This window comes from Watersipora subatra, chromosome 1 (genome assembly GCF_963576615.1).
Source record: "Watersipora subatra chromosome 1, tzWatSuba1.1, whole genome shotgun sequence".
NCBI lineage: Eukaryota > Metazoa > Bryozoa > Gymnolaemata > Cheilostomatida > Watersiporidae > Watersipora > Watersipora subatra.
The window spans coordinates 67,857,801-67,876,992 of record NC_088708.1 but is presented as its reverse complement, the minus strand read 5'-3'; the positions used below and the strand labels follow the sequence as shown (position 1 = coordinate 67,876,992).

General features: G+C 35.6%; 3 protein-coding genes across 4 annotated transcripts in view; 1 reads left to right on the top strand and 2 right to left on the bottom strand.

Moving 5' to 3' along the window:
- LOC137390744 (tectonic-2-like) overlaps window positions 1-6,411 on the top strand; it is a 17,103-nt gene extending 10,692 nt beyond the window's left edge. Inside the window, exons 11-12 of the mRNA XM_068077070.1 lie at window positions 31-153; window positions 6,119-6,411. Of these exons, the coding sequence (XP_067933171.1) occupies window positions 31-153; window positions 6,119-6,323 (328 nt within the window). The 3' untranslated portion in view covers window positions 6,324-6,411. The remainder of the gene's footprint in view (window positions 1-30; window positions 154-6,118) is intronic.
- On the bottom strand, window positions 1,810-5,038 carry LOC137385426 (uncharacterized). The gene is made up of 3 exons (XM_068071880.1): window positions 5,032-5,038; window positions 4,401-4,574; window positions 1,810-2,186 (listed from the first exon to the last, which is right to left on the bottom strand). Exons 1-3 carry the CDS (start codon window positions 5,036-5,038, stop codon window positions 1,999-2,001), a joined length of 369 nt encoding a protein of 122 aa, XP_067927981.1. The 3' UTR covers window positions 1,810-1,998.
- Window positions 6,409-19,192, bottom strand: LOC137401486 (UPF0561 protein C2orf68 homolog). Of its 2 annotated transcripts, none has more exons than XM_068087872.1 (5): window positions 19,105-19,192; window positions 14,569-14,639; window positions 14,048-14,205; window positions 8,743-8,822; window positions 6,409-7,078 (listed from the first exon to the last, which is right to left on the bottom strand). In XM_068087872.1, exons 2-5 carry the CDS (start codon window positions 14,628-14,630, stop codon window positions 6,950-6,952), a joined length of 429 nt encoding a protein of 142 aa, XP_067943973.1. In that variant the 5' UTR covers window positions 14,631-14,639; window positions 19,105-19,192; the 3' UTR covers window positions 6,409-6,949. The 2 variants fall into 2 exon arrangements, with proteins under 2 accessions (XP_067943973.1, XP_067943965.1); XM_068087864.1 differs by lacking the exon at window positions 19,105-19,192 and adding an exon at window positions 14,729-14,797.

Here is a 19,192-nt window from a genome sequence, read left to right as displayed (position 1 = left end):
TATACGCGTCTATGTATACGTTCTTATCAGGGTTACTTCAAGCGATTGGCAGTTTCGCTGTCAGCATGATGTCTGCGAGGAAGGAAAATTTTCTCTGACCTTCAGCACAGAATACATAGAGATACCATCCACAAGGCCTTCGTTAATTTCCAGGTTTGTGGCATAAGCTAAGTGTCTTTTCATGGATTTAAACAAAGCGCTTGTTTCAAATTAGGATTACGGTCGATCGGTAAAGTTTTCTCACAGGATCTTCAGTCATACATTGCTGAAATCTTTCAGGCATAATTTAGCGAAATTTAGCATCAAACTTTCAAAACAGAACACTTCACAGTCAATACTAATGCTGGGAACTTGTTGTGTCTGCTCTATCTAATCCTCAAAAGTATGGCATTCACCAACTTATGGCTGAGAGTTCCACACTAGAGATTTTACAATCAAGTGATAAAATCTCTGTTATCTGCTGAGAAGATTTTTCCATGTGAGAAATAGGCTGGTGCTATGTTCATAGGAGTGTGTCACAGGAAGTTGCTCACTTCTCTTTCCCAAGATAATAGCAAAATTCCTTTCTTCAATATCTTTATATTGAATAATCGTGCAGGTCTCTCTATGTAGGAACGTTTTTCATTAAGTTCTTGGGCTCTGAAGAAATATTAGACTAGGTTCCCTTTCAGTTGCCACTCACTCTGCCCTAGTCAGCACTTACACATGACAAAGTCATAAATCATTCACTTGCAATAGACCAAAGGTTCACTCAGAGGTTATAAAATAACTTCTTACTTAGATAGTGATTTATTATTCATCAATACCCAATATTTACTATTAGAATTTAGAACCAGGCTGGTTGAGAACCTAGACTATCAGTTTGCGTAAAGGCATATCTAGATCCGTTCATGGCATGCTCTAGTGAATAAGCGTGTTTGGGTAATGAAATAACTAACAAATGTTAATCAAGTTACAGGTTTAAAAACCCTGTGCATACGATCATTATGTTTCCATGACGAGCATGATGCGCAAATTTGAGCCAATCCGCAAGTTACCCGCATCATGGAAACGGCATAAATCCGCAAGCTATGCAAGTTTTGCAATTCACAAAACTTTATCGAATCCATAATGCTTGCGAATAATAGAAACAGTACTTGCAAATGACGCGCATTGAAATACCAGCTACTCAACTTTAATCATCTTCAATACTTCTGTCCTCCTCTCTCACTCGAGTTTCACGTGTTTGTGTCGCTAACACGTACGTCGCTAACTGCATCGCATGTTATCAATTATTAATGTATTAGTTATTAACTTATGGTGTACAATTCTTTACCTTTTTCTCAAAAAGGCGCTGGAGTCAATCTGCATCATGCGAATGTCCATAGAAACACTTAATTCGCAGGGTAAGACAACTTGTGCACAACTCCAAATCTGCATGATGCGCGTCATGGAAACATAGTGAATACCCCAAATATTTCTATTTATCCTTCCACACATAGGACAAATATTATTCCCTATACCAACATACTACATCCGCCATCATATGGTTCAGTTTATGAACTTCCTGTTACTTAAACCTGCCGTCACTATCCCAACTCCTATACTATTAGATCATCAACCTTTAAAACACTTTCTGTTCAACTCATTCACTAATTCCTGATTTCTGTCTTCTCTTTTTTGTTTTGGCATGTAATGAAAAATATCATTTTTTGTTGAATGCTAATGCCAGAACAAGTTTTATAAGCTTACAAGTTTGAAATATAAATTACTAGTCACAGTTTGATCTGATCAGAATAAGAATGTGTTTGTGTTAAGAACCATTTGTGCCATTCATGATAATATATTAGGTGAGGTAGGCATCAGAGAAAGACTAACTAGTTAACCAGCCAAGTCAATAAATATTATCAACAATAAATGCAAAACATTCCATTTTAAATGCTACAATAAAAAAATATACCGTTTTAGTGATTATAAATTTCAGCGGAGCTTCGGTAAAAGTAGATTGTTATGAGTCAGCTATGCCCTTGCTTTCCTTTTACATACAGATAAGTATGACAGCATCCTTTCATTCATTTCCTTTCGTGATGGAGAGTTTACAGGGCATTTCCTGTTACTGAGGGCCTTAGACAAGCATCTGGGCACTCTGCAGTGAGCCGTCACACGTTTACTATAGCACTGGTCAGCTAATTGTTGGCAGCAATCGTCTGCAAAAGAAACACGTCTAAATCATTCGAAGAACAAATGAAATACTTGAGTCTGCACCAACAGGGTTTATTGATCGGCAGTTTTTTTTCATATTCAGCAATGACCTCCAACTGTGGTGACCCGAGTGGCAATGTTTCGGCTGGTGGTAATGTTTTGGCTACCTCTCATGAGGCTTCCCTTATAGAAATATGCAAATCGCTCATCAGTGTCAAGTCAAACAATGTCTCCAGACTGGGAGATAGTGGCTAGCCCAGCATCAACGATTCTTACTTCTAAACACAAATAGCTTTACTTGTAACCACCAAAAACGTAGTGAAGGATGGAAAGGTATGCTTTTTGCACCCTGGGGGTCCATCTTGCTGTTGATTGGATACAGACTAAGCTTGAGAACCAATGAGGTGACTCAAATATGTTGCGCGAAGATCAACTCATTCAAGAGAAATTGTGTGGCTGAAAGCCTCTGCATAAACTAATGGATCAGTGGTAATCCTTTTTCTCCTGCTCAAATACCTTTTGAAGTATTTAATGTTTGTCAAGGTTTTGAAGTGTCTCAAGGTCATTGACATTCCGGTTGAATCTCCTTAGAGAAGCCCTAGAATATATGCATTGGCGTCGCATCACACTAGCAGCAAATTACACTATAGAAACACAACGGGACGAGGCAAGAATCATTAGACTAGGTTTTAGTACGGACTAACAGTTAGTCTGGTGGTTATCTACAGCAGTTTAGCTGTTATCTACAGCAATCTTTTTACTATTGTCTACGTTTAAACAGTTGAACTTCAGCAGGGGCAATCACAAGTTCTTCGATGGTCGATAGTTAGTGTTTTCATATAAGGCCAGGCAAATCTGGTAGTTATATTTGACTGTCTGGAACTTTGCCGCATGTTTGCAAACATTCACCCAGTCAATGGGCTTGATAAATGAGGAGTTTTGTTATAATATAAAACATATCAATGTAATTTTATTAATTAAAGAAAATATTGACGGAATGAACTATGAGTAGAAAAATTCCAATATTCAAGTAAAAAGTGGATATGCATTAAGATGGTAATTCTATGCTCTGCTCCGCACGGATCGAAGCTCTCTCTACCGTAGGAACCAATGATGTGGCATCAAAATAATGCAATATTATTCTAGTGTTGAAGTCGGTAGTAGTTGAGTTCTTTAAAACACTCAACAGAGAACACAAAACAGTTTCTCCTCGACGTATCACTTGTTCGTGTAGAAACAATAACGTTACCATTGTTTTTGTCGGCAAAACAGTAAGTACTACGTGATCTCAATTGAAGACTGATCGCTACTCTAATCAAGGTTTGGAATGACTATTCTCAGTTCAAAACTAGCCATCCAGAGTTGCATGCGTAGATATTTGTAAGAATATATCAATAAGTTATGCTAAGCATATTATATGCTTAGCATAACTTATTGAGGTATTCTCGCAAATATCTATGCAAATATCAGTCTATAATAGACTGAGATACACTCTTAGCCGAGTTTGAAGTCGCCTCAAACTAAAATCACTCTCGGCGTTTCTTGGGGAATTCACAAGCGTAGAAGCAAGAGCAGGAAGTATGTTTTTGTTGTTTGGTAGGTTTTCATGAACTAGTTTTTAAATCTATTTTATTCCAATTAATAAATTTGGTGCTATATATCTTTTTGGACTAAAATAACGATATAAAAATATATTGAAATTTTATTCACGTGGAAGCGTGCTTCATATTCACAGACGGTGGTTATCATTCATGTCACACAGTCTATATTCACCATAATTATCATTGACCTCCAAAGTTGATACTGCTGTTCACCTGAACCCTGAACCGCTAGATGTTGAGTCATAGTAACTGCAAGACCACAGGTCAGCCACTACCCCTGTCCCAGCCTCTCACCCTTCATCTCCTTCATCCTTATCAATTGTAAGACCACCAGGTCAGCCTTTACCCGCTTCACCCCTACCTAATCCTCTCACCCATCTCCCCTTTCCTTGTCGACTGCAAAACTGCAAGACTACATTGCAATAAGTTACCTGTCATCTAGTGTCAACTGCAAACCACCTGGCCACAAATGCCTATTTTGCCACCTTTTGATAATTAATGGGCTTGTGAAAAACGTCTAGCAACACTTATTTGAATAGCAAATGTCAAATCATAGCTGCCATTTATCCTTGGATACTGACAGACCAACCGAGCCAAGTTTTATATGAAAAAATTTACCGCATGGTTTATTGCATGTCTCTGTTCCGCTGTATCCTCTGTCACAGACGCAGTACCTCATCACCAAAAGCTTATTGAGTTCTGTTGTTTTACACACTCCATGTTCCCCGCAGTGGAACTCTTTTCTATCATGGTCGTAGCTGCAACCTGGCAATAATAGCGTTACAGTGACAGCTCATATAGCCTTCCAGCCCAGACTGACACAGCAAATACTAGAGAATTGTTGATACGGGCAATTACTTCACTAAATGCGTTGCCTCGGAGCCTAGCATATAACGTAACCAATATTTTTAACAAGAGCAAGCTCACATACAATTTACCATCAACTCTAAGCTATAAAACTACAGGCTATTCAGTAGTTACTAAGCTACAAACGGTTGCTTTTTTGCACAGACTGCTTGAAGCATGGACATGTGTGTATTTATACAGTACCTGCCAAAACCTGAGAGAAGATCGATGATAGGATACAAGACAGCAGTAATAGTCCTCCAGAAGTAATCATTTTTTGCACCTTGTCGAACCTTTTATTCTCAGTGATAGTAATGGTACTGTCTAAGAGATAGTAGGGTTATTGCCTAGAAGATTTCCTTGAACCCATATGAAGAGCTGTGTAGTCAGCTGCCTTACATACTCTCCATGTGTTGTGCCTTCCGTTACAAAGAGGGTTGTACGAACATATTGGATGCGTGCCAATAGAGCACTGGTAATCCAATCATCGGCAATCATTTAAAGCCCTTTATCCAATCAACTGGCTTGCGTGGGCACTAGATTCAATCGTCGTTGTCCTGAGGTTAGTAAATGATGAATGAAGTATATTTTGGTTTCGTACTACGGGGAGTTTATATAATAAGCTCTACACATCTAAGAATGAGTTTGCTAGGAATACAAATTTGCCTCATTATATTAATTAAATTCTGAAAATGAAGGGCGAGGTGTGACCTTCAGACGCATCTTTTGGAAGCCCCATTTCTTCATCATCCAAAGTTCCTGTCTGATGTAATCTATCACTCTTTGAATTTTGTTGCTTAATTAGCATAGTGAAACCTGTAATTTCACAACGGGAAAAATTGTTTTAAATAATATTTGAAACCCTAATTCGAGCATGAGAGAACCAATTGCTCACACACACCCCACATCAACTGAGCTAACAACGAAACTATCATATTGCTTTTATCCATGGAGATGCACAGTAAATAATGTGAAAATATTATGAAAAACTCCATGGGCACAACCTTCACAGTGTCGACAAAATCTGCAGGTGTATTGCTTTGATCTGTGGTCTCGCACAAACCTATCTCAGGTATTTTAATGGCACTGCATAGCAGGTGCTTGCTGAGACATGACGGCGGTCACTTAATGACACTCTTTGACATGGCATAGCCGGTATTTTTAATGATTGCTGATAGAACTTGTCATCTTGTCTTTCGATGTTTAAACAGAAATGCTAAAAGTTATGGTTAGAAATGAATAAAGGCAGAGCACTACAATTACCATTTCCCTGATTACGGTTACATATTTAGCTTGAATTCGTTGCAGGCTAGCTTTTTGTTGTCATTAACCCAAACGCATTCACCGTATATTATCATCAACTAAAATCTCTTCTGCAGTCGCTATTATTGTCTCCTTTCTCTAAGATTGACTGCCATGACAGTTGTCATAAAAGATAAATCTGTTGGTATGACAGTAATTGCCATCAGTTATCTGGTTTCGTCTTGCAGGTATGAGAAAAAGAAAATGGATGAGTGTGTCAGTTGTGAACCACCTTGGACTCTAGAGGCATTTCTTTACCCTGTAGCTGGGGGAAAAATCCCAGCGGAGTTGCGGGCAGAAAACCTTGCCATGTTTCTTCTGTTGGTTTCCTGCATAACTGTTTTTTGGTACATGACAAGACCCTGGCTGCACAAACATTACCTTCTTGTCTAGTACCTCTCTTCCAATAGGCTTTTTCATATTTTTCATGGTGTTATGCTTAGCAGTGATTTTTAAGCATTTATACAGTGTGTAGTGTATCGGAAGCATTATTTATATTTAAATAAATAATTGCACTCCATGCAGTTGAACATTATATTACAATTCAAAATAAATTCCACAAACAGACGAAAAATACAGACATAAATGATAAAATAAATGTATGTTTATTATACACAACTTGATAAGATTTGACTAGCAACTATGTATGATATGGCCTTATAGGTAAAGCTTTCTAAACAAGAACTGATATAACAGACCAAGACGGATGAAGGCAGAGATTGGGTGCCTTTTAAAGAGATTATTTAGCATATTCTTTTAGTAAAATATGAAGCACCAAATTATATTTGCTGAGTATTCTTAATGATTGCTTCACACCTCTGAAACATGCTTGTAACAGAATGCTATAGCTGTCAGTTGTAATTATTTGTTGAGCAGGTAGCAAGGGCAGATGACTTCTCATCTTTAACTTAAAAACATCAGGTTTGTAAAATTGACTTGTTTTGCTAAGTTGAAGAGCACACGTACACAATAAAAATACTTTTTAGTTGATCGTCGACAAAGTCATATGCCCTTGTTAATCACTGAGTAGCTGGGGAAAAGTAGACTGAACATTCTTCTACAATTCGCTGAGCCAGAGGTTGGATGTATACATCAATGTAGCCCATCCGAGCACAAAACTGTCTTGCGACTTCCACAGGGTCGTCACTCTGAAAGTATGATGATTTTATACAAAAGTTGCAAGTATGCTTATTAATATCATTATTACTATTATTACTACTAGAAATTCCACTGTCATACAGCCCACGACCAAAGTGATAATGGAAAAAAGAAAGGGTATTGTTGATTGCTGAAAAAGTAGTTCTCAGCAGGAATTGACAGAGTATAGTGTAAACGAGACTTGTTTGAAATAGAAATGTTCTAGAAATAGCTTGAAAAGCTTGGTTTAATACAATAATAAATCACACCTAATCTACTACCATCTCAAACCTGTTTTACAACGATAAAAAAAATATTAATTTAAGCTGTAGGCCTAACCTACTGTAATGTATGTATTTTAACAACAACGATAAGGAAATAATTTATGTTTGTTATAATTCTGAAATGCAAAAGTAGAAGTAAAATGGCAAGCTACTATGTACTATACACAGTTTGAAAGTTGGTTGTGTTGAATGTAGAATGGTATTGATAGCGATCTTTAACAGAAAGCAAGTATGAGCGTTCACGCGTCTGGAAGATTTCTGCAAACTGCAGCAAAATAAAAGCTGTTATAAAAGTGTTATAAAGCTGTAGGCCTAATCTACTGTAATGTATGTAATTCAACAACAATAAGGAAATATGTTTATTATAACTCTGAAATGCAAAATTAGAAGTAAAATGGCAAGCTACTGTGTACTATACACAGTTTCAAAGTTGGTTGCGTTGAATGTAGAATGGTTTTGATAGCGATCTTTAACAGAAAGCAAGTATGAGCATTCGTGCGTCTGAAACTGCAGCAAAACAAAAAATGTCATAAAAGGGCGTGTAGTTCCGCCCTAGCTTGTACATAAGTTGTAAGGAATTTCGGCTAACATTTTAATTAATGAAACCTTCGGTGATTGGACAAAAAAACATAGGCTGATAAACTGTGTACCACAATTTCGTACCTGTAATTCGGTCTACGCCTCAAACGGTCTACGTTTATTACAGAAACCTTCGAATAAATTCGATTACAAGTAAACAATGCCATAGACTGGTGAATTGAGCACGGTTTTCTCGTGAAATGCGCAATGCTAAATAGTTCTACTATCTGTCGCATGGCTTTATTGACGTATCGTAGGCCGGTCTTAACTTTTATTAAACCAAGCTTTTCAAGCGTTTTGTGGCGATTTTCATCCAAATTAATCTGTCTCTTTGTGTATAATCCGATCAGATGGGTAAGTTTTAAGATAATGCCGACGGTTTACAAAGACTTGATAACATATTTAAATAGGCTTAAGTGTGTTTTGTATCGTTATTATACTTTAACGACTACAAAACGATGGTTAAATTTGTTGATGAGATTTCAAAACAAGGGTTCGTCTCATTGTTGATGAATAATTTTTGTAAGTTGTGTGCACATGCATTTATCATAAAAACTCTCCAACTTCGCTCCGCTCGTTTGGTCGTGGGATTATATCAGGTATGCTATTGAATGTATTATTCATGATGAGAAAATTGATAAAAAAATGGACACTATGGACAAAAAACTGTAGTTTTAAGACAGGTGCTGACATGTAAGCTACAATAGAATAGCACTGAACCAGGTTTTGTCAAAGTCTGTCATTAAAACTTTTGATGAAAGATTTGGGTAAGGTTGTCATAGAGATGATTGAGAATTAGGGAACCTACCAACCTTATGAACCATGAAGTCGTGAGTCTGTCCATGTTCATCAGTGAAACAAACCCTTACTTTAGAATGTTGGACCAGATTAGCTATAAGCAAAATTAATACCTGAGAAGCCTCTATGCAGAACAATACACAAAAACACGCATAACAAAATAGACAAATACACACATAATAAAATAGACAAACACCGAATAAAATGCATCATTTTGTAAGTTGCTATTTCTCATTTTGTAGTTCTCATTTCCCTATCATTGTACCCATAAAACTGATGAGCAAAGCTTTGTTTGAATTCTTCCAACGTGAAACAGCGGACTCCGTGCAATCTCAACTTCAAGAATCCAAAACTAAGCTGACAGAAAAACAAGAGTGAAGTTAATATTATTCTCTATATAAACTGTATCAAACAATAGAGATGAAAAGACACAGTGCATGCAAGACTTTACTGCTGATGCTGTAAAGAGTTAGCTGGTATTTTGCTGAAATACTTTTTACAGCTACATATATACCAGATAAAACTTGAAGAAATAGGTGTTGGAGTCGCCTCACCACGAAACATACTGTAGAATAATTTATTAATCCATTGTTATGAATCCTAATTGTTTTAACAGAATATATATGTATGTATATATGTATATACATGTATATACAATATATATTCATATTATGTTCTGTTAACAAAATAATTACGATTCATAAGAATGGAGTAATAAATGAACATCAGTATGTTTCATGAGGAGGCGACTCCAACACACATTTTTATATACCTACTGTATATTGTGTCACACAACCTTGTGGTGATAATTCAGCAACAATCGTAATTCAATGCTTAACAAAAGAGTGCAATTAGCCATTTATAATATATACCCTACTAAGCAAATGCCTAGAGTTGCACGGATAATAAAAAAATTTTTTGCACAGAAAATTTATTTTAAATCAACATATATATATGACATTCACCGTTCTTACTTTTAAATGGTGTTTGTTTATTTCTGTGTATGCTAAGAGGTTGAGATTATGCTACATATACAGTAAATGCTCCTATAACGTATACCTCCTATAATGTAAATTCCACATAACATAAAGTTACGTTATTTGAATGTTACTCAATCTCACCGCACTTGCGAGAGAAAAATGACGCGCGTGAGATTGATGTATATTACTACTACATCTGTTACATACAGTCAAACATGGATAACTCGAACTTCATGGGACCGAGAGAAAGTGTTTGAATTATCAGAGCGTTCAAGTTATCAGAGCACTGTCATTAGTCCATGTATTTACTTATTTATTAGTAGATACATGTACATATACAAACTATAATATAAATCAAAAGCACAAATGGCTTGTTTCAAATTAAATGCTTCTAATGTAAAGTTTAAAACGTTTTTATCAAAAAGTATAGAGATTTTTCTATCACTTGAGATTGGTTTGTTGTTTGAGGTGAAGTTATTGCCAGGACGTTTTTTAGATTGACATTCGCAAAACTTGATCGTTGTTGAAATACTCAGAAGAAAATACATCTTTTTCTTTTGAGCGTTTTACCCACGATCAATTTTGCCGATTTTTCTTGAAGTTTATGCAAAGATTACCTCACTTTACCTTGCTTCCGAAGGGCGATCGCTAAGCGGATGTTTGGTATAAATCAAATTTCCCTAAACCTTAAGAAAAGTCGTTGACAAAAATATTTTGCCGATGGTGGTAATAACGACGCTTATGAATTACGAAAAGTTGAGGTTTACCTCTATGGCTTGGAATAAAGTGATTTTCTAAAGCGATAACAACCGTTTCGGACTTTGGTAGCCGTTGGGCAAAAAACAGTTCGAATTAACAGTGTTGAGTTCGAGTTATCTATAGCAATTTATCATTACGTGGGAATGGACCAAAGAAACCATTTGAGTTAACCATGTGTTCGAGCTATCCGTGGGCGAGTTATCCATGTTTGACTGTATATACAACTTTCGTGACATTCTAGTTCGTTGTGATAGACCGTCAGATGTGTTGACAAAACGGAGAACAGTTGCTGCGCAAATGTTCATAAATACAAAGGCGATCGATTGGTGCAGGTGTTCCAGCATCGGTCTACCAATCTAAATGTAACGAGTTGGAGTATCGTCGAAAGTTCTTTTATCCTAACCTTGACCCCTGTGTACAGACAGACAACGAAAAAGTAGTACTGCTTTTTCATAGTAAAAATATTTTGTTGTTTTGCTTTATTGGAGACGTATGAAATATTTCTTCTTAGGTTTACTTTGCAGAACAGACTCTGCCGTTTAAACAAAAAAGCAAATCGTTGTAAATGAATGTCGAAAATATGCGCTCCAATCAACTTATTGTAAAAGATTCCGCAATCATAGTCCATAAAACTTGTAATCAGAAAAAGGAGAGAAGTTGTCGATGCAAATCAATAATACTGCAGTTACGAAAAAACTTGACATAACTCTTCTAATTTGTGGGCTGTAAATTAGAAGTGTTAGGTCAAGTTTTTTCTTATGCATGGCCAAAGGGGCGAGTTTAAAAAGATCTTGAAATGGATTAGGTAATTAACATGTATTTTACTGTTCTTATAACGTAAAATCCCTATAATGTAAACATTCCTGGAACGAATTATTTATGTTGTAGGAGCACCTACTGTACATATATTTATAGCATGTTCGGGAAGTCTGGGCACATATTCTTTTTTAGTAAAATCTTCTTTTAAATTAGTTCAATCGAGCTACTGAAGCGTGGGTATTCTTTTAATCAGTCGCCGTTAAAGATTGGCAGGTGTAATAAGTATGTGCACAATAATGTCCAGATTACACCCAGCTAGCAGACTGGGTGTAATGTAAGGCTGGGTGGTGTAGTGGTTAGAAGAACCGCAGAATGTGTCCGCTGAACCGGGGTTTCAAATTCAATTCCAGAGCGAAGCAGTTTTTTTCCCATTCCTCCTAAAACTTTATCGCCATAGCTGGACACACGAATGACAGATGACAAACAAAGACTGAGATAGATACATATACTAACTAGCTGAATGCCCGGATTTTCTGGGGTAATAAAAAAGGCTTTGAACAGAAAATTTATTTTTATTTAACATATACAAAATTTACCATTCTAACTTTTAAACTTCATATCATGAGAAAAGTTTTTTTTGTGCAGTTCAAATGAATTGAGAGAAAAAAGAAAACAGCTGTAACGGTTTTTAAACTTTTCAAACAACTGTAACTTTTAAATTTCATATCATGAAAGTGTTTTGTTGAAATAAATTGGGAGGAAAAATAAAACTGTAAAAGTATTTAAATGTAAATGTGAAATCATTAGCAAGTAATGGCCAAATAAAGTCTGTTTTGCTACGATTATAATGAAAAATTATTTGGTATACGATATCATATATATCTATAAATCATATATATATATGATTTTAATTCATTTCATTGTTGGCATCATAGGGCGAAAATAATGTATAGAGTAGTATAGAAATTTATAGTAATTATCTAATGCAAACACCTCCTGGTAAAAATCATGATCATCATTAATATTGAGTAATAAAACGATATGTTAACCCTAGTGACTATAGTTACCTACAATAACCTTTGTGTATTTAAAGGTTATGATCAGCAAGAAAATGTAACATTACAATGTACTACGTGCAGTACGTACCATAGGGAGTTCTTACCTTCGAGACAGACGTATAACATAAACGCTGAATCTAACTTAAATGAATTTAGCTTGCTCAACACATACTTGAAGGCAGTTTTAGTATGTATTTTACTACTAAACTTCAAACTAAAATTTCATCACTTATTTGTTTGCGAATCCATTTTACCCTAACGAATATGCTGAACTGAGATAGCGAGCAACGTATATCTCTATTTCCGGCGTTGTGGGAGGTATTTCAGTGAATAGCATACGGACATTTTTGTTGTTTCGTCGTAATCAGTAAAATAATCGCCGAATTTTAAATTCGAGATACATTTTTTGTCGATATCGTATGGCGGAAACAAATTCACCCTAGTATGGCGAGGACGAAAAAGCATCGTGTTTCATAGAGTTAGGCGAAAAATATTTTATAGCAGCGGCATTATAACCCATAGGCATAATGTATCAATTAATACATCATTTAGCGTGAGCAATCAGAAAAAGGGTATATGGTAAAAGCGATGGAATCGTAGGAACCGTCATAGACTTGTGATTATAACATGATTGGTTTACAAACTTGCGGTCGCAATCTTCGTGAGTTCAATCCAGCAAGAAGAAAGCTTTTCATTCCAAGATTTTAATAGTTATAACTGAACAGACCGAATCACAGAATCACAGACGATGTACAAACACTGAGATTTATGTATATAAATAAATAATAGATAAAGGAGAAGACGAATATACTTGTGCGAGTCCACAAAGCTGTAGTTCGACGCTGTTAAAAAATAATAAAAGGATGTCAAAATGAACTCTTACAGTTATCATTTGTATCACAATCACTGCTATTATTACAATGCAAGTATTTCTAGGTACAATAAACAAGTGATAAATAATTATGGTCGTTTCCAGGGATAGACAAATGCAAATATATGATACTTGACTACAACTGAAAAAAATGTTATATAGCTCCAGGAGTTTCATTAAGGCAGCCGAGAGTCACTCGAGGGATAATTTACACTAAAAATTGGTAAAATATTTTTAGCGGTTTAGTTTTTATTCGCCTAAAAAATAAACAGCTGGTCAACATATAGGTCAATATATAGGTCAATATATAGGTAGGTATAGTGTAGCTAACATAATAATGCATTCATCATAGATCAAATAGTTCCAAAAACTTAACGGATGATGCAGTAATGGAGTGGACCCTTGAGTTGAATGATGATGTTTTCAGCTTACCAACGGCTAAAAGATACGATTGTAGATGAATAAGCATGAAGTATAGTTCAGGAGAGAAATGAAAATATTTACTATAATAAGATCAATGTTCATCAATTCATCTGTAGCCATGCTAAAAGCTTAGAAAAAAAAATTGCCTCACTCAGGAATAGAACTCAGACCCTCCATTAGACAATCTGGCATCCTAACCACTGAACCAATCAGCCACTTTGCCACTTGACTAATTAATTATGCATATAGTGATTACTCATTACGACCTCTCACAGTGCACGGGACTGCCAAGGGTACTAGTCTAACAAAATCCACAACCAGATTGAATGTTCATTTTTATGTTGTAATGTATCATGTATAGCATAATGAGTAAGTGAGATGGCACTATTTATTAAAATTGTTATGCCAATGCGCATGCCAACTGATGAAAACCAGCTTCAATCAAACCAAATAAACTAAAAATACTTACGCTTGTTTTCCTGCGTCCTCTCTGAGCCTTCAGATGAAGGTGAAGAGAGAGCTGGTGACCGAGAAGGTGGAGTATAAATTGCCTGAGGAGGACGTCTGGGTTTGTTGCCAGTTGATAGTTTATGTTGTTTCTGACGACACTCTTGTTCATATTTATCCCTGTAAAACACATGCCGAGCATAGTTTACAAAATTATGAAAAACTAACTGTATAGTTTGTTTTATACAGAAATATTCATAATACCATAAATTTGTGTAACTTATTTGCGATAAAGCTGGTTTTTAGCCAGTTTTGTCTGTTCATTCACATTTCTGAGCTCCAACTACTGTGAAAAATAAATTGTAAAAATAAACTGTTATCAACAAAGTCTAAAAGGTACTTTTTATACTAAATTAGACTCGTTAGGTAAAATTACTTCCAGCATAGAGGTGCTTCCGATGAAAACATATATTTTTACTATCTGTATAAACAATAATTCCAACATAACAACTTGAAATGAATAACCACGGATATGTTACTCACCTATCCCATTGGTTCTTGGTGATATAACGAATAAACCCATGGTCCATATTTAACTTCGACATGCCAACACCCTATGTAGGTAAAAGATTTTTGTTATATTTGATATCATAACGCTATATGATTTATTAAGCTAGTTTAATTTTATATTCACTAATTTCACCTCTGTGACTGGCCTGGCTCTTCTGACTTCATCCAATGATTAGCTGGCTAGTCAAGACACTCTGGAGTATAAAGATTTATGACATTAAATCTATTAAATCTATTAACTATTGAAGCTTTGAGATAGCTAAAAACACAATTTATAATCAATAATAACTTAGCTTATGGTTAAAGAAGAGAGTGGCTTTCTTCAAGATTTTTTTATCATAAATTTTCAAAAAATGATAGTGGCCACACACAGCATTAAAAGTAATAAGTGGGCTCGCTCATGCTTGGCACATGGTCAGAATGGAAAAATAGATTATTCCCTCAAATTTGAGTGCAATCTCTTCAATAATTACTGCTTCGTTGAAATACTTAGGATATAAAGAATTGGGAGTCTCAAATTCAAAATGAAAGAGTCTCTCAATTCTTATTAGATCCTAATTATGTCACTAAAGCACTTGTGAGAAAGAACAATCTATCTAGTTCTCTATTCTGACCATGTACCAAGTCCTAGTAAGCGCATTTACTAGCTCCAATGTTGTGTGGGGCCACCATAGACCTATTAACTATACTTAATAGGTATATAGTTGATGGTGTATAGTTGATGGTGTATAGTTAATAGGTATGGTGGCCACTATCACTTTTTTGGATTTAAATCTTCAACGAAAGCTTTTGAGAAATGAGATGGCAAGTTTTCTACTGATTTACTACTCCTGTTTATGGATTTTGAGAATTCGATAATAACTGGCCAGGACCGACATGAGTGTGACAACAATCTAAAGCCACTGCTAGACCAAGTAACTAAGAATAAGTGTAAATTCAACTAATCTTGTGTCTAATTCGCTCAGTCTATACCTTGGTCATATGGTGTGAAACAAAACTTTTAGAGCTGATCATGGTAAGATCAAGGTGAACACTGAGATAGTGTGTCCAAAAGATAGAAAAAGGCATTCAACATTGATTAATATTATTAATCTCTCTACTTAATTCAACTATTGAAAGTGCTGATGGAGAATTAGTACTTTGTATAGAAACAAATGTAGATTGGTGTCTTTGAGGTCAAGAATGTAGTAATGAGACGGCTACTTTTAGCTTACTGCGACTCAAACAAGTCTATTGCCATACAGTTGTTTTTAGGTGGGGCTCAGGAGTTGTATTAGTTCAGAATGAACATGCCACCTTTTATGCATCACACTTGTTGATGTCAGATGAGCAGAATTATACTGTGACTAATGAACTCCTGCAGATTACCCACAAGAGTTTACCTTAGCCAGTCTGTATACTAAGCAGATCTTCAGACTGATCTAAAGGCACCTTTCAAGCATGTAGCAAACATCGGGAGATCCCTTTGGCCACACAACGTACAACATGGTCTTAGGCATAAAGTGATAGGCTTAGTGGCTTTTAGGGTAGACTTTTGAGAGTAGATTTAGTAAATTATATAAATCAGAGAGTACTACTAGAAACATAGCTAGTATTCCACACAAGCTCTCAAGTTCATCTTTGCAACACATAATGCAAACCAAAAAATGGTTGCACACAACAAGCTTTTTAGTTATTTTTAAAGGCAAACTTTCTGGACTATTGAGATTTCAAGGAAACAATTTCTATTTCATGCTGGTATGACTGAGAGCTATGGTCAAACATAGGTCTTTTTTCTTGAAGGTTGACGAGGTCAAACAAGGTGCTTATGCGTTTTGTTAGAAAAAGAAAGAAAAGGTTGTTTCTAGCTGTGAACACAGTTTTGAAATTATATTGTTTGGTAGGCAATACAGATCTAAAATTCTTAAGCTATTATCAATGTGGTGCATGGAAAATTATGACGACAAGTTTGCACTGCAGCACCGACAGCTGTGTTCACAGAGTTTACTGTGATGAGTTAAAAGCTGACTGCCTTTTCATACAGGTGATAAGGACAGACAAACATGATACCTGGAAGACGGCAGTGATAATTGGGAAACATTTATCTACATCACTGATGATAGTTATGGATGACTAAAAATGTCAGTACATGTGTGACGTAATGCTGATCCAACTAATAGGCTCAATAGCAAGTCAAATAACAAGGACATATGATTAAAAAAGGTTCCAACACTGAGTGAAGAAATTGTTGAAGATCCTGCTAAGTCAACACCTTGCACCATTATTTTACTTTAAAAGACAGCAATTACACATGTACTTGAGACAACTGTGTTTTAATGATTTTGATTGCTTGTGCTGTTGCTCAAGTTTAAAAGATTAATTTTATTTATCGAGTGATTTGCTTGAAAGCATCTCTGTTTTCAGGGTTCCTAACATTGGTACTCTTTATTATGCATTCGTGGTTGATTAATTTGTCATAGGTTTTTGTTTTGTTTAATAGCCTTCACACAGTATAGATGGTGGTGATTGGATTTTTAAAATAATCTAGTCAGCCTACGAAGCAAGTTTTACTAATATGGAGAAAAATCATATAGCTTACGAATCTTTTAAAGTTCAGTTGGTTCGTATATCAAATGCTGAAATTTCAAGTATCTAGCAATTAAAATTGATTCATACTAAATTACGTGATAATGATCTGTTTGTCTACTGGTAATATTTTAGCAGTCTTCATGTAGACCAGGCATGTCCAAAGTCCGGCCTGCGGGCCAAATGCGGCCCAGGGTCAATTTTCATTCGACCCGCAGCCTCTGTCATAAAATCAATAACGTCTGGCCCACCCATTGAACTCAAAACCCCAGGGGTTTTAAGTTTAATGGGCCCGCCTGAAGAATTAACCCTTTGAACCCTAACGGGCAATTTTCCAGCATTGAGTAGAGTGTGTCAAAATCCCTAACAGCTGGAATTCTGGCATTCACATGGCTTTGTTTACAAAAGCAGCTTCTAAGTAACAGCGTAAACCAATCAGATTAATTCCTGCACAAGATTTTTGCCCAGAAATGTCTCATCCATTTGTAACAGTTTTCAAATAACTTCACTTCCTTCAGTTTGATAACAAATTGTATTAGAACGGTATCGCGAAAAAATTGATACGACTCATTTGTTGGTAGGTCATAAATGATTGTGATGCAAATAAATAATTTCATGATATTAACTATAATTTCCACATATTTTGAGTCATGAAATGATGATGAGCATGTGCTCAATGGACATGATGCTACTGTTAATGTTTTTACGAGTCTTTTTTAAATCATACAAACCTTTATAGTTTTGGCCCAAATAATGGTGACGCATTGTTTTTTTTTCTGTTTGATGACATTTGCTGTGGGTTGCTCGACCTTTTTACTGATGTTCTACTAAATATCATTATGAGCATGTTTAGTTATATTTAATAAAAGTTTAAAAACTTAAGATTGTTGGACAGATTGCTTAGGGTTACTGACACCACTGACAAAAATTACCAGGGTTGAAAGAGCTACTAACTTGGACAGAAGCGCTGTTACCTGCATGTTAAACATTTAAAAATCCTATCAACATTTATAGTTACTGTCATATTTTAAATGAGGCCTGCACTTGTTGATAAGCCTATTACTTGTTCATTTTTCTGTAATTGTGTTTAAAAATTCTATAACTATTAAATTGCCATAGTGAGATACTGTTTCCCGTTTCAAATTTAATTTGTATCCAAGAGTACAATTAGTTCTGTTCAACTGTTATAAAAAAAGTTAGTATTAAAAAAGTGAAGTTAAGTGATTATTAAATTTCAGTTATAATGTCAATGCAATTTTGATATGCATGTTTCAAACGAACCAAAACACATGCTTAAAATAGCTGAAATTAAAATAAAAAAGCAAATTTGAAACACAGATTGGCTCGGCAAGATCTATTTAAATTATTTGCTGTTATATGTAAAAAAATGTCAGCCAAGGTTAGCCTCCTAAATTTCTAATACGCTAAATCTGGCCCCCTTTGCAAAAAGTTTGGACACCCCTGCTACCCTATATACAAAAATACCTGATATGCATGAACGTAATTAAAATAAACCGTGAGCAGTTAGTAGCAGCATCAGTTCAGAAAGAACATGTGGAGCAAGATGAGGAGAGGAAGAACTGACATGTGGGGCAAGGTGAGAGAAAAAAGTGGATTATACTGTGAATGTTTAAACAAATCTTTTAAGCCCATTATTTATTTTAGTGCTTATTTATACCAATTATTTTGAACGTTTTCTGCTTTTCTCCTCATCCCCCATATCCACCTCCAGCTTCAAACGGCCACCTGTATGCGGAGCTCGTGGCGTATGCCCAAATAATTAAGTTGAGCTACACTGAATCACACCTATTCAATACTTTGTGGACAATCTTCCTGAAATTTATATAGTCATGACCTATAGTACTTTTCAGAACGTTAAATATTTAAAGGTCTTTATACCTAAAAAAGTATTTAAAAAATAGAATGTATCAGTTCAGAGCTTACTCGGTTTATAAAAAAAATTGCATCCGATTATCAGCTGATACATTACAAAAGAGTGCTGGGCCTTAGTAAATCAACTTAGGCATTCGAT

Excerpts from the sequence above, each read along its gene's own strand:
- LOC137385426 (XM_068071880.1), bottom strand. Across the intron at positions 2,187-4,400 it reads GACATGCAATAAACCATGCG|ACGATTGCTGCCAACAATTA; the intron begins GTAAATTTTTTC and ends TTTCTTTTGCAG.
- LOC137401486 (XM_068087872.1), bottom strand. The coding sequence starts at position 14,630 with ATGTCGAAGTTAAATATGGACCATGGGTTTATTCGTTATATCACCAAG. Across the intron at positions 8,823-14,047 it reads GAGGACGCAGGAAAACAAGC|CTAATCTGGTCCAACATTCT; the intron begins GTAAGTATTTTT and ends TTTTGCTTATAG. Across the intron at positions 7,079-8,742 it reads ACGACTTCATGGTTCATAAG|AGTGACGACCCTGTGGAAGT; the intron begins GTTGGTAGGTTC and ends TCATACTTTCAG.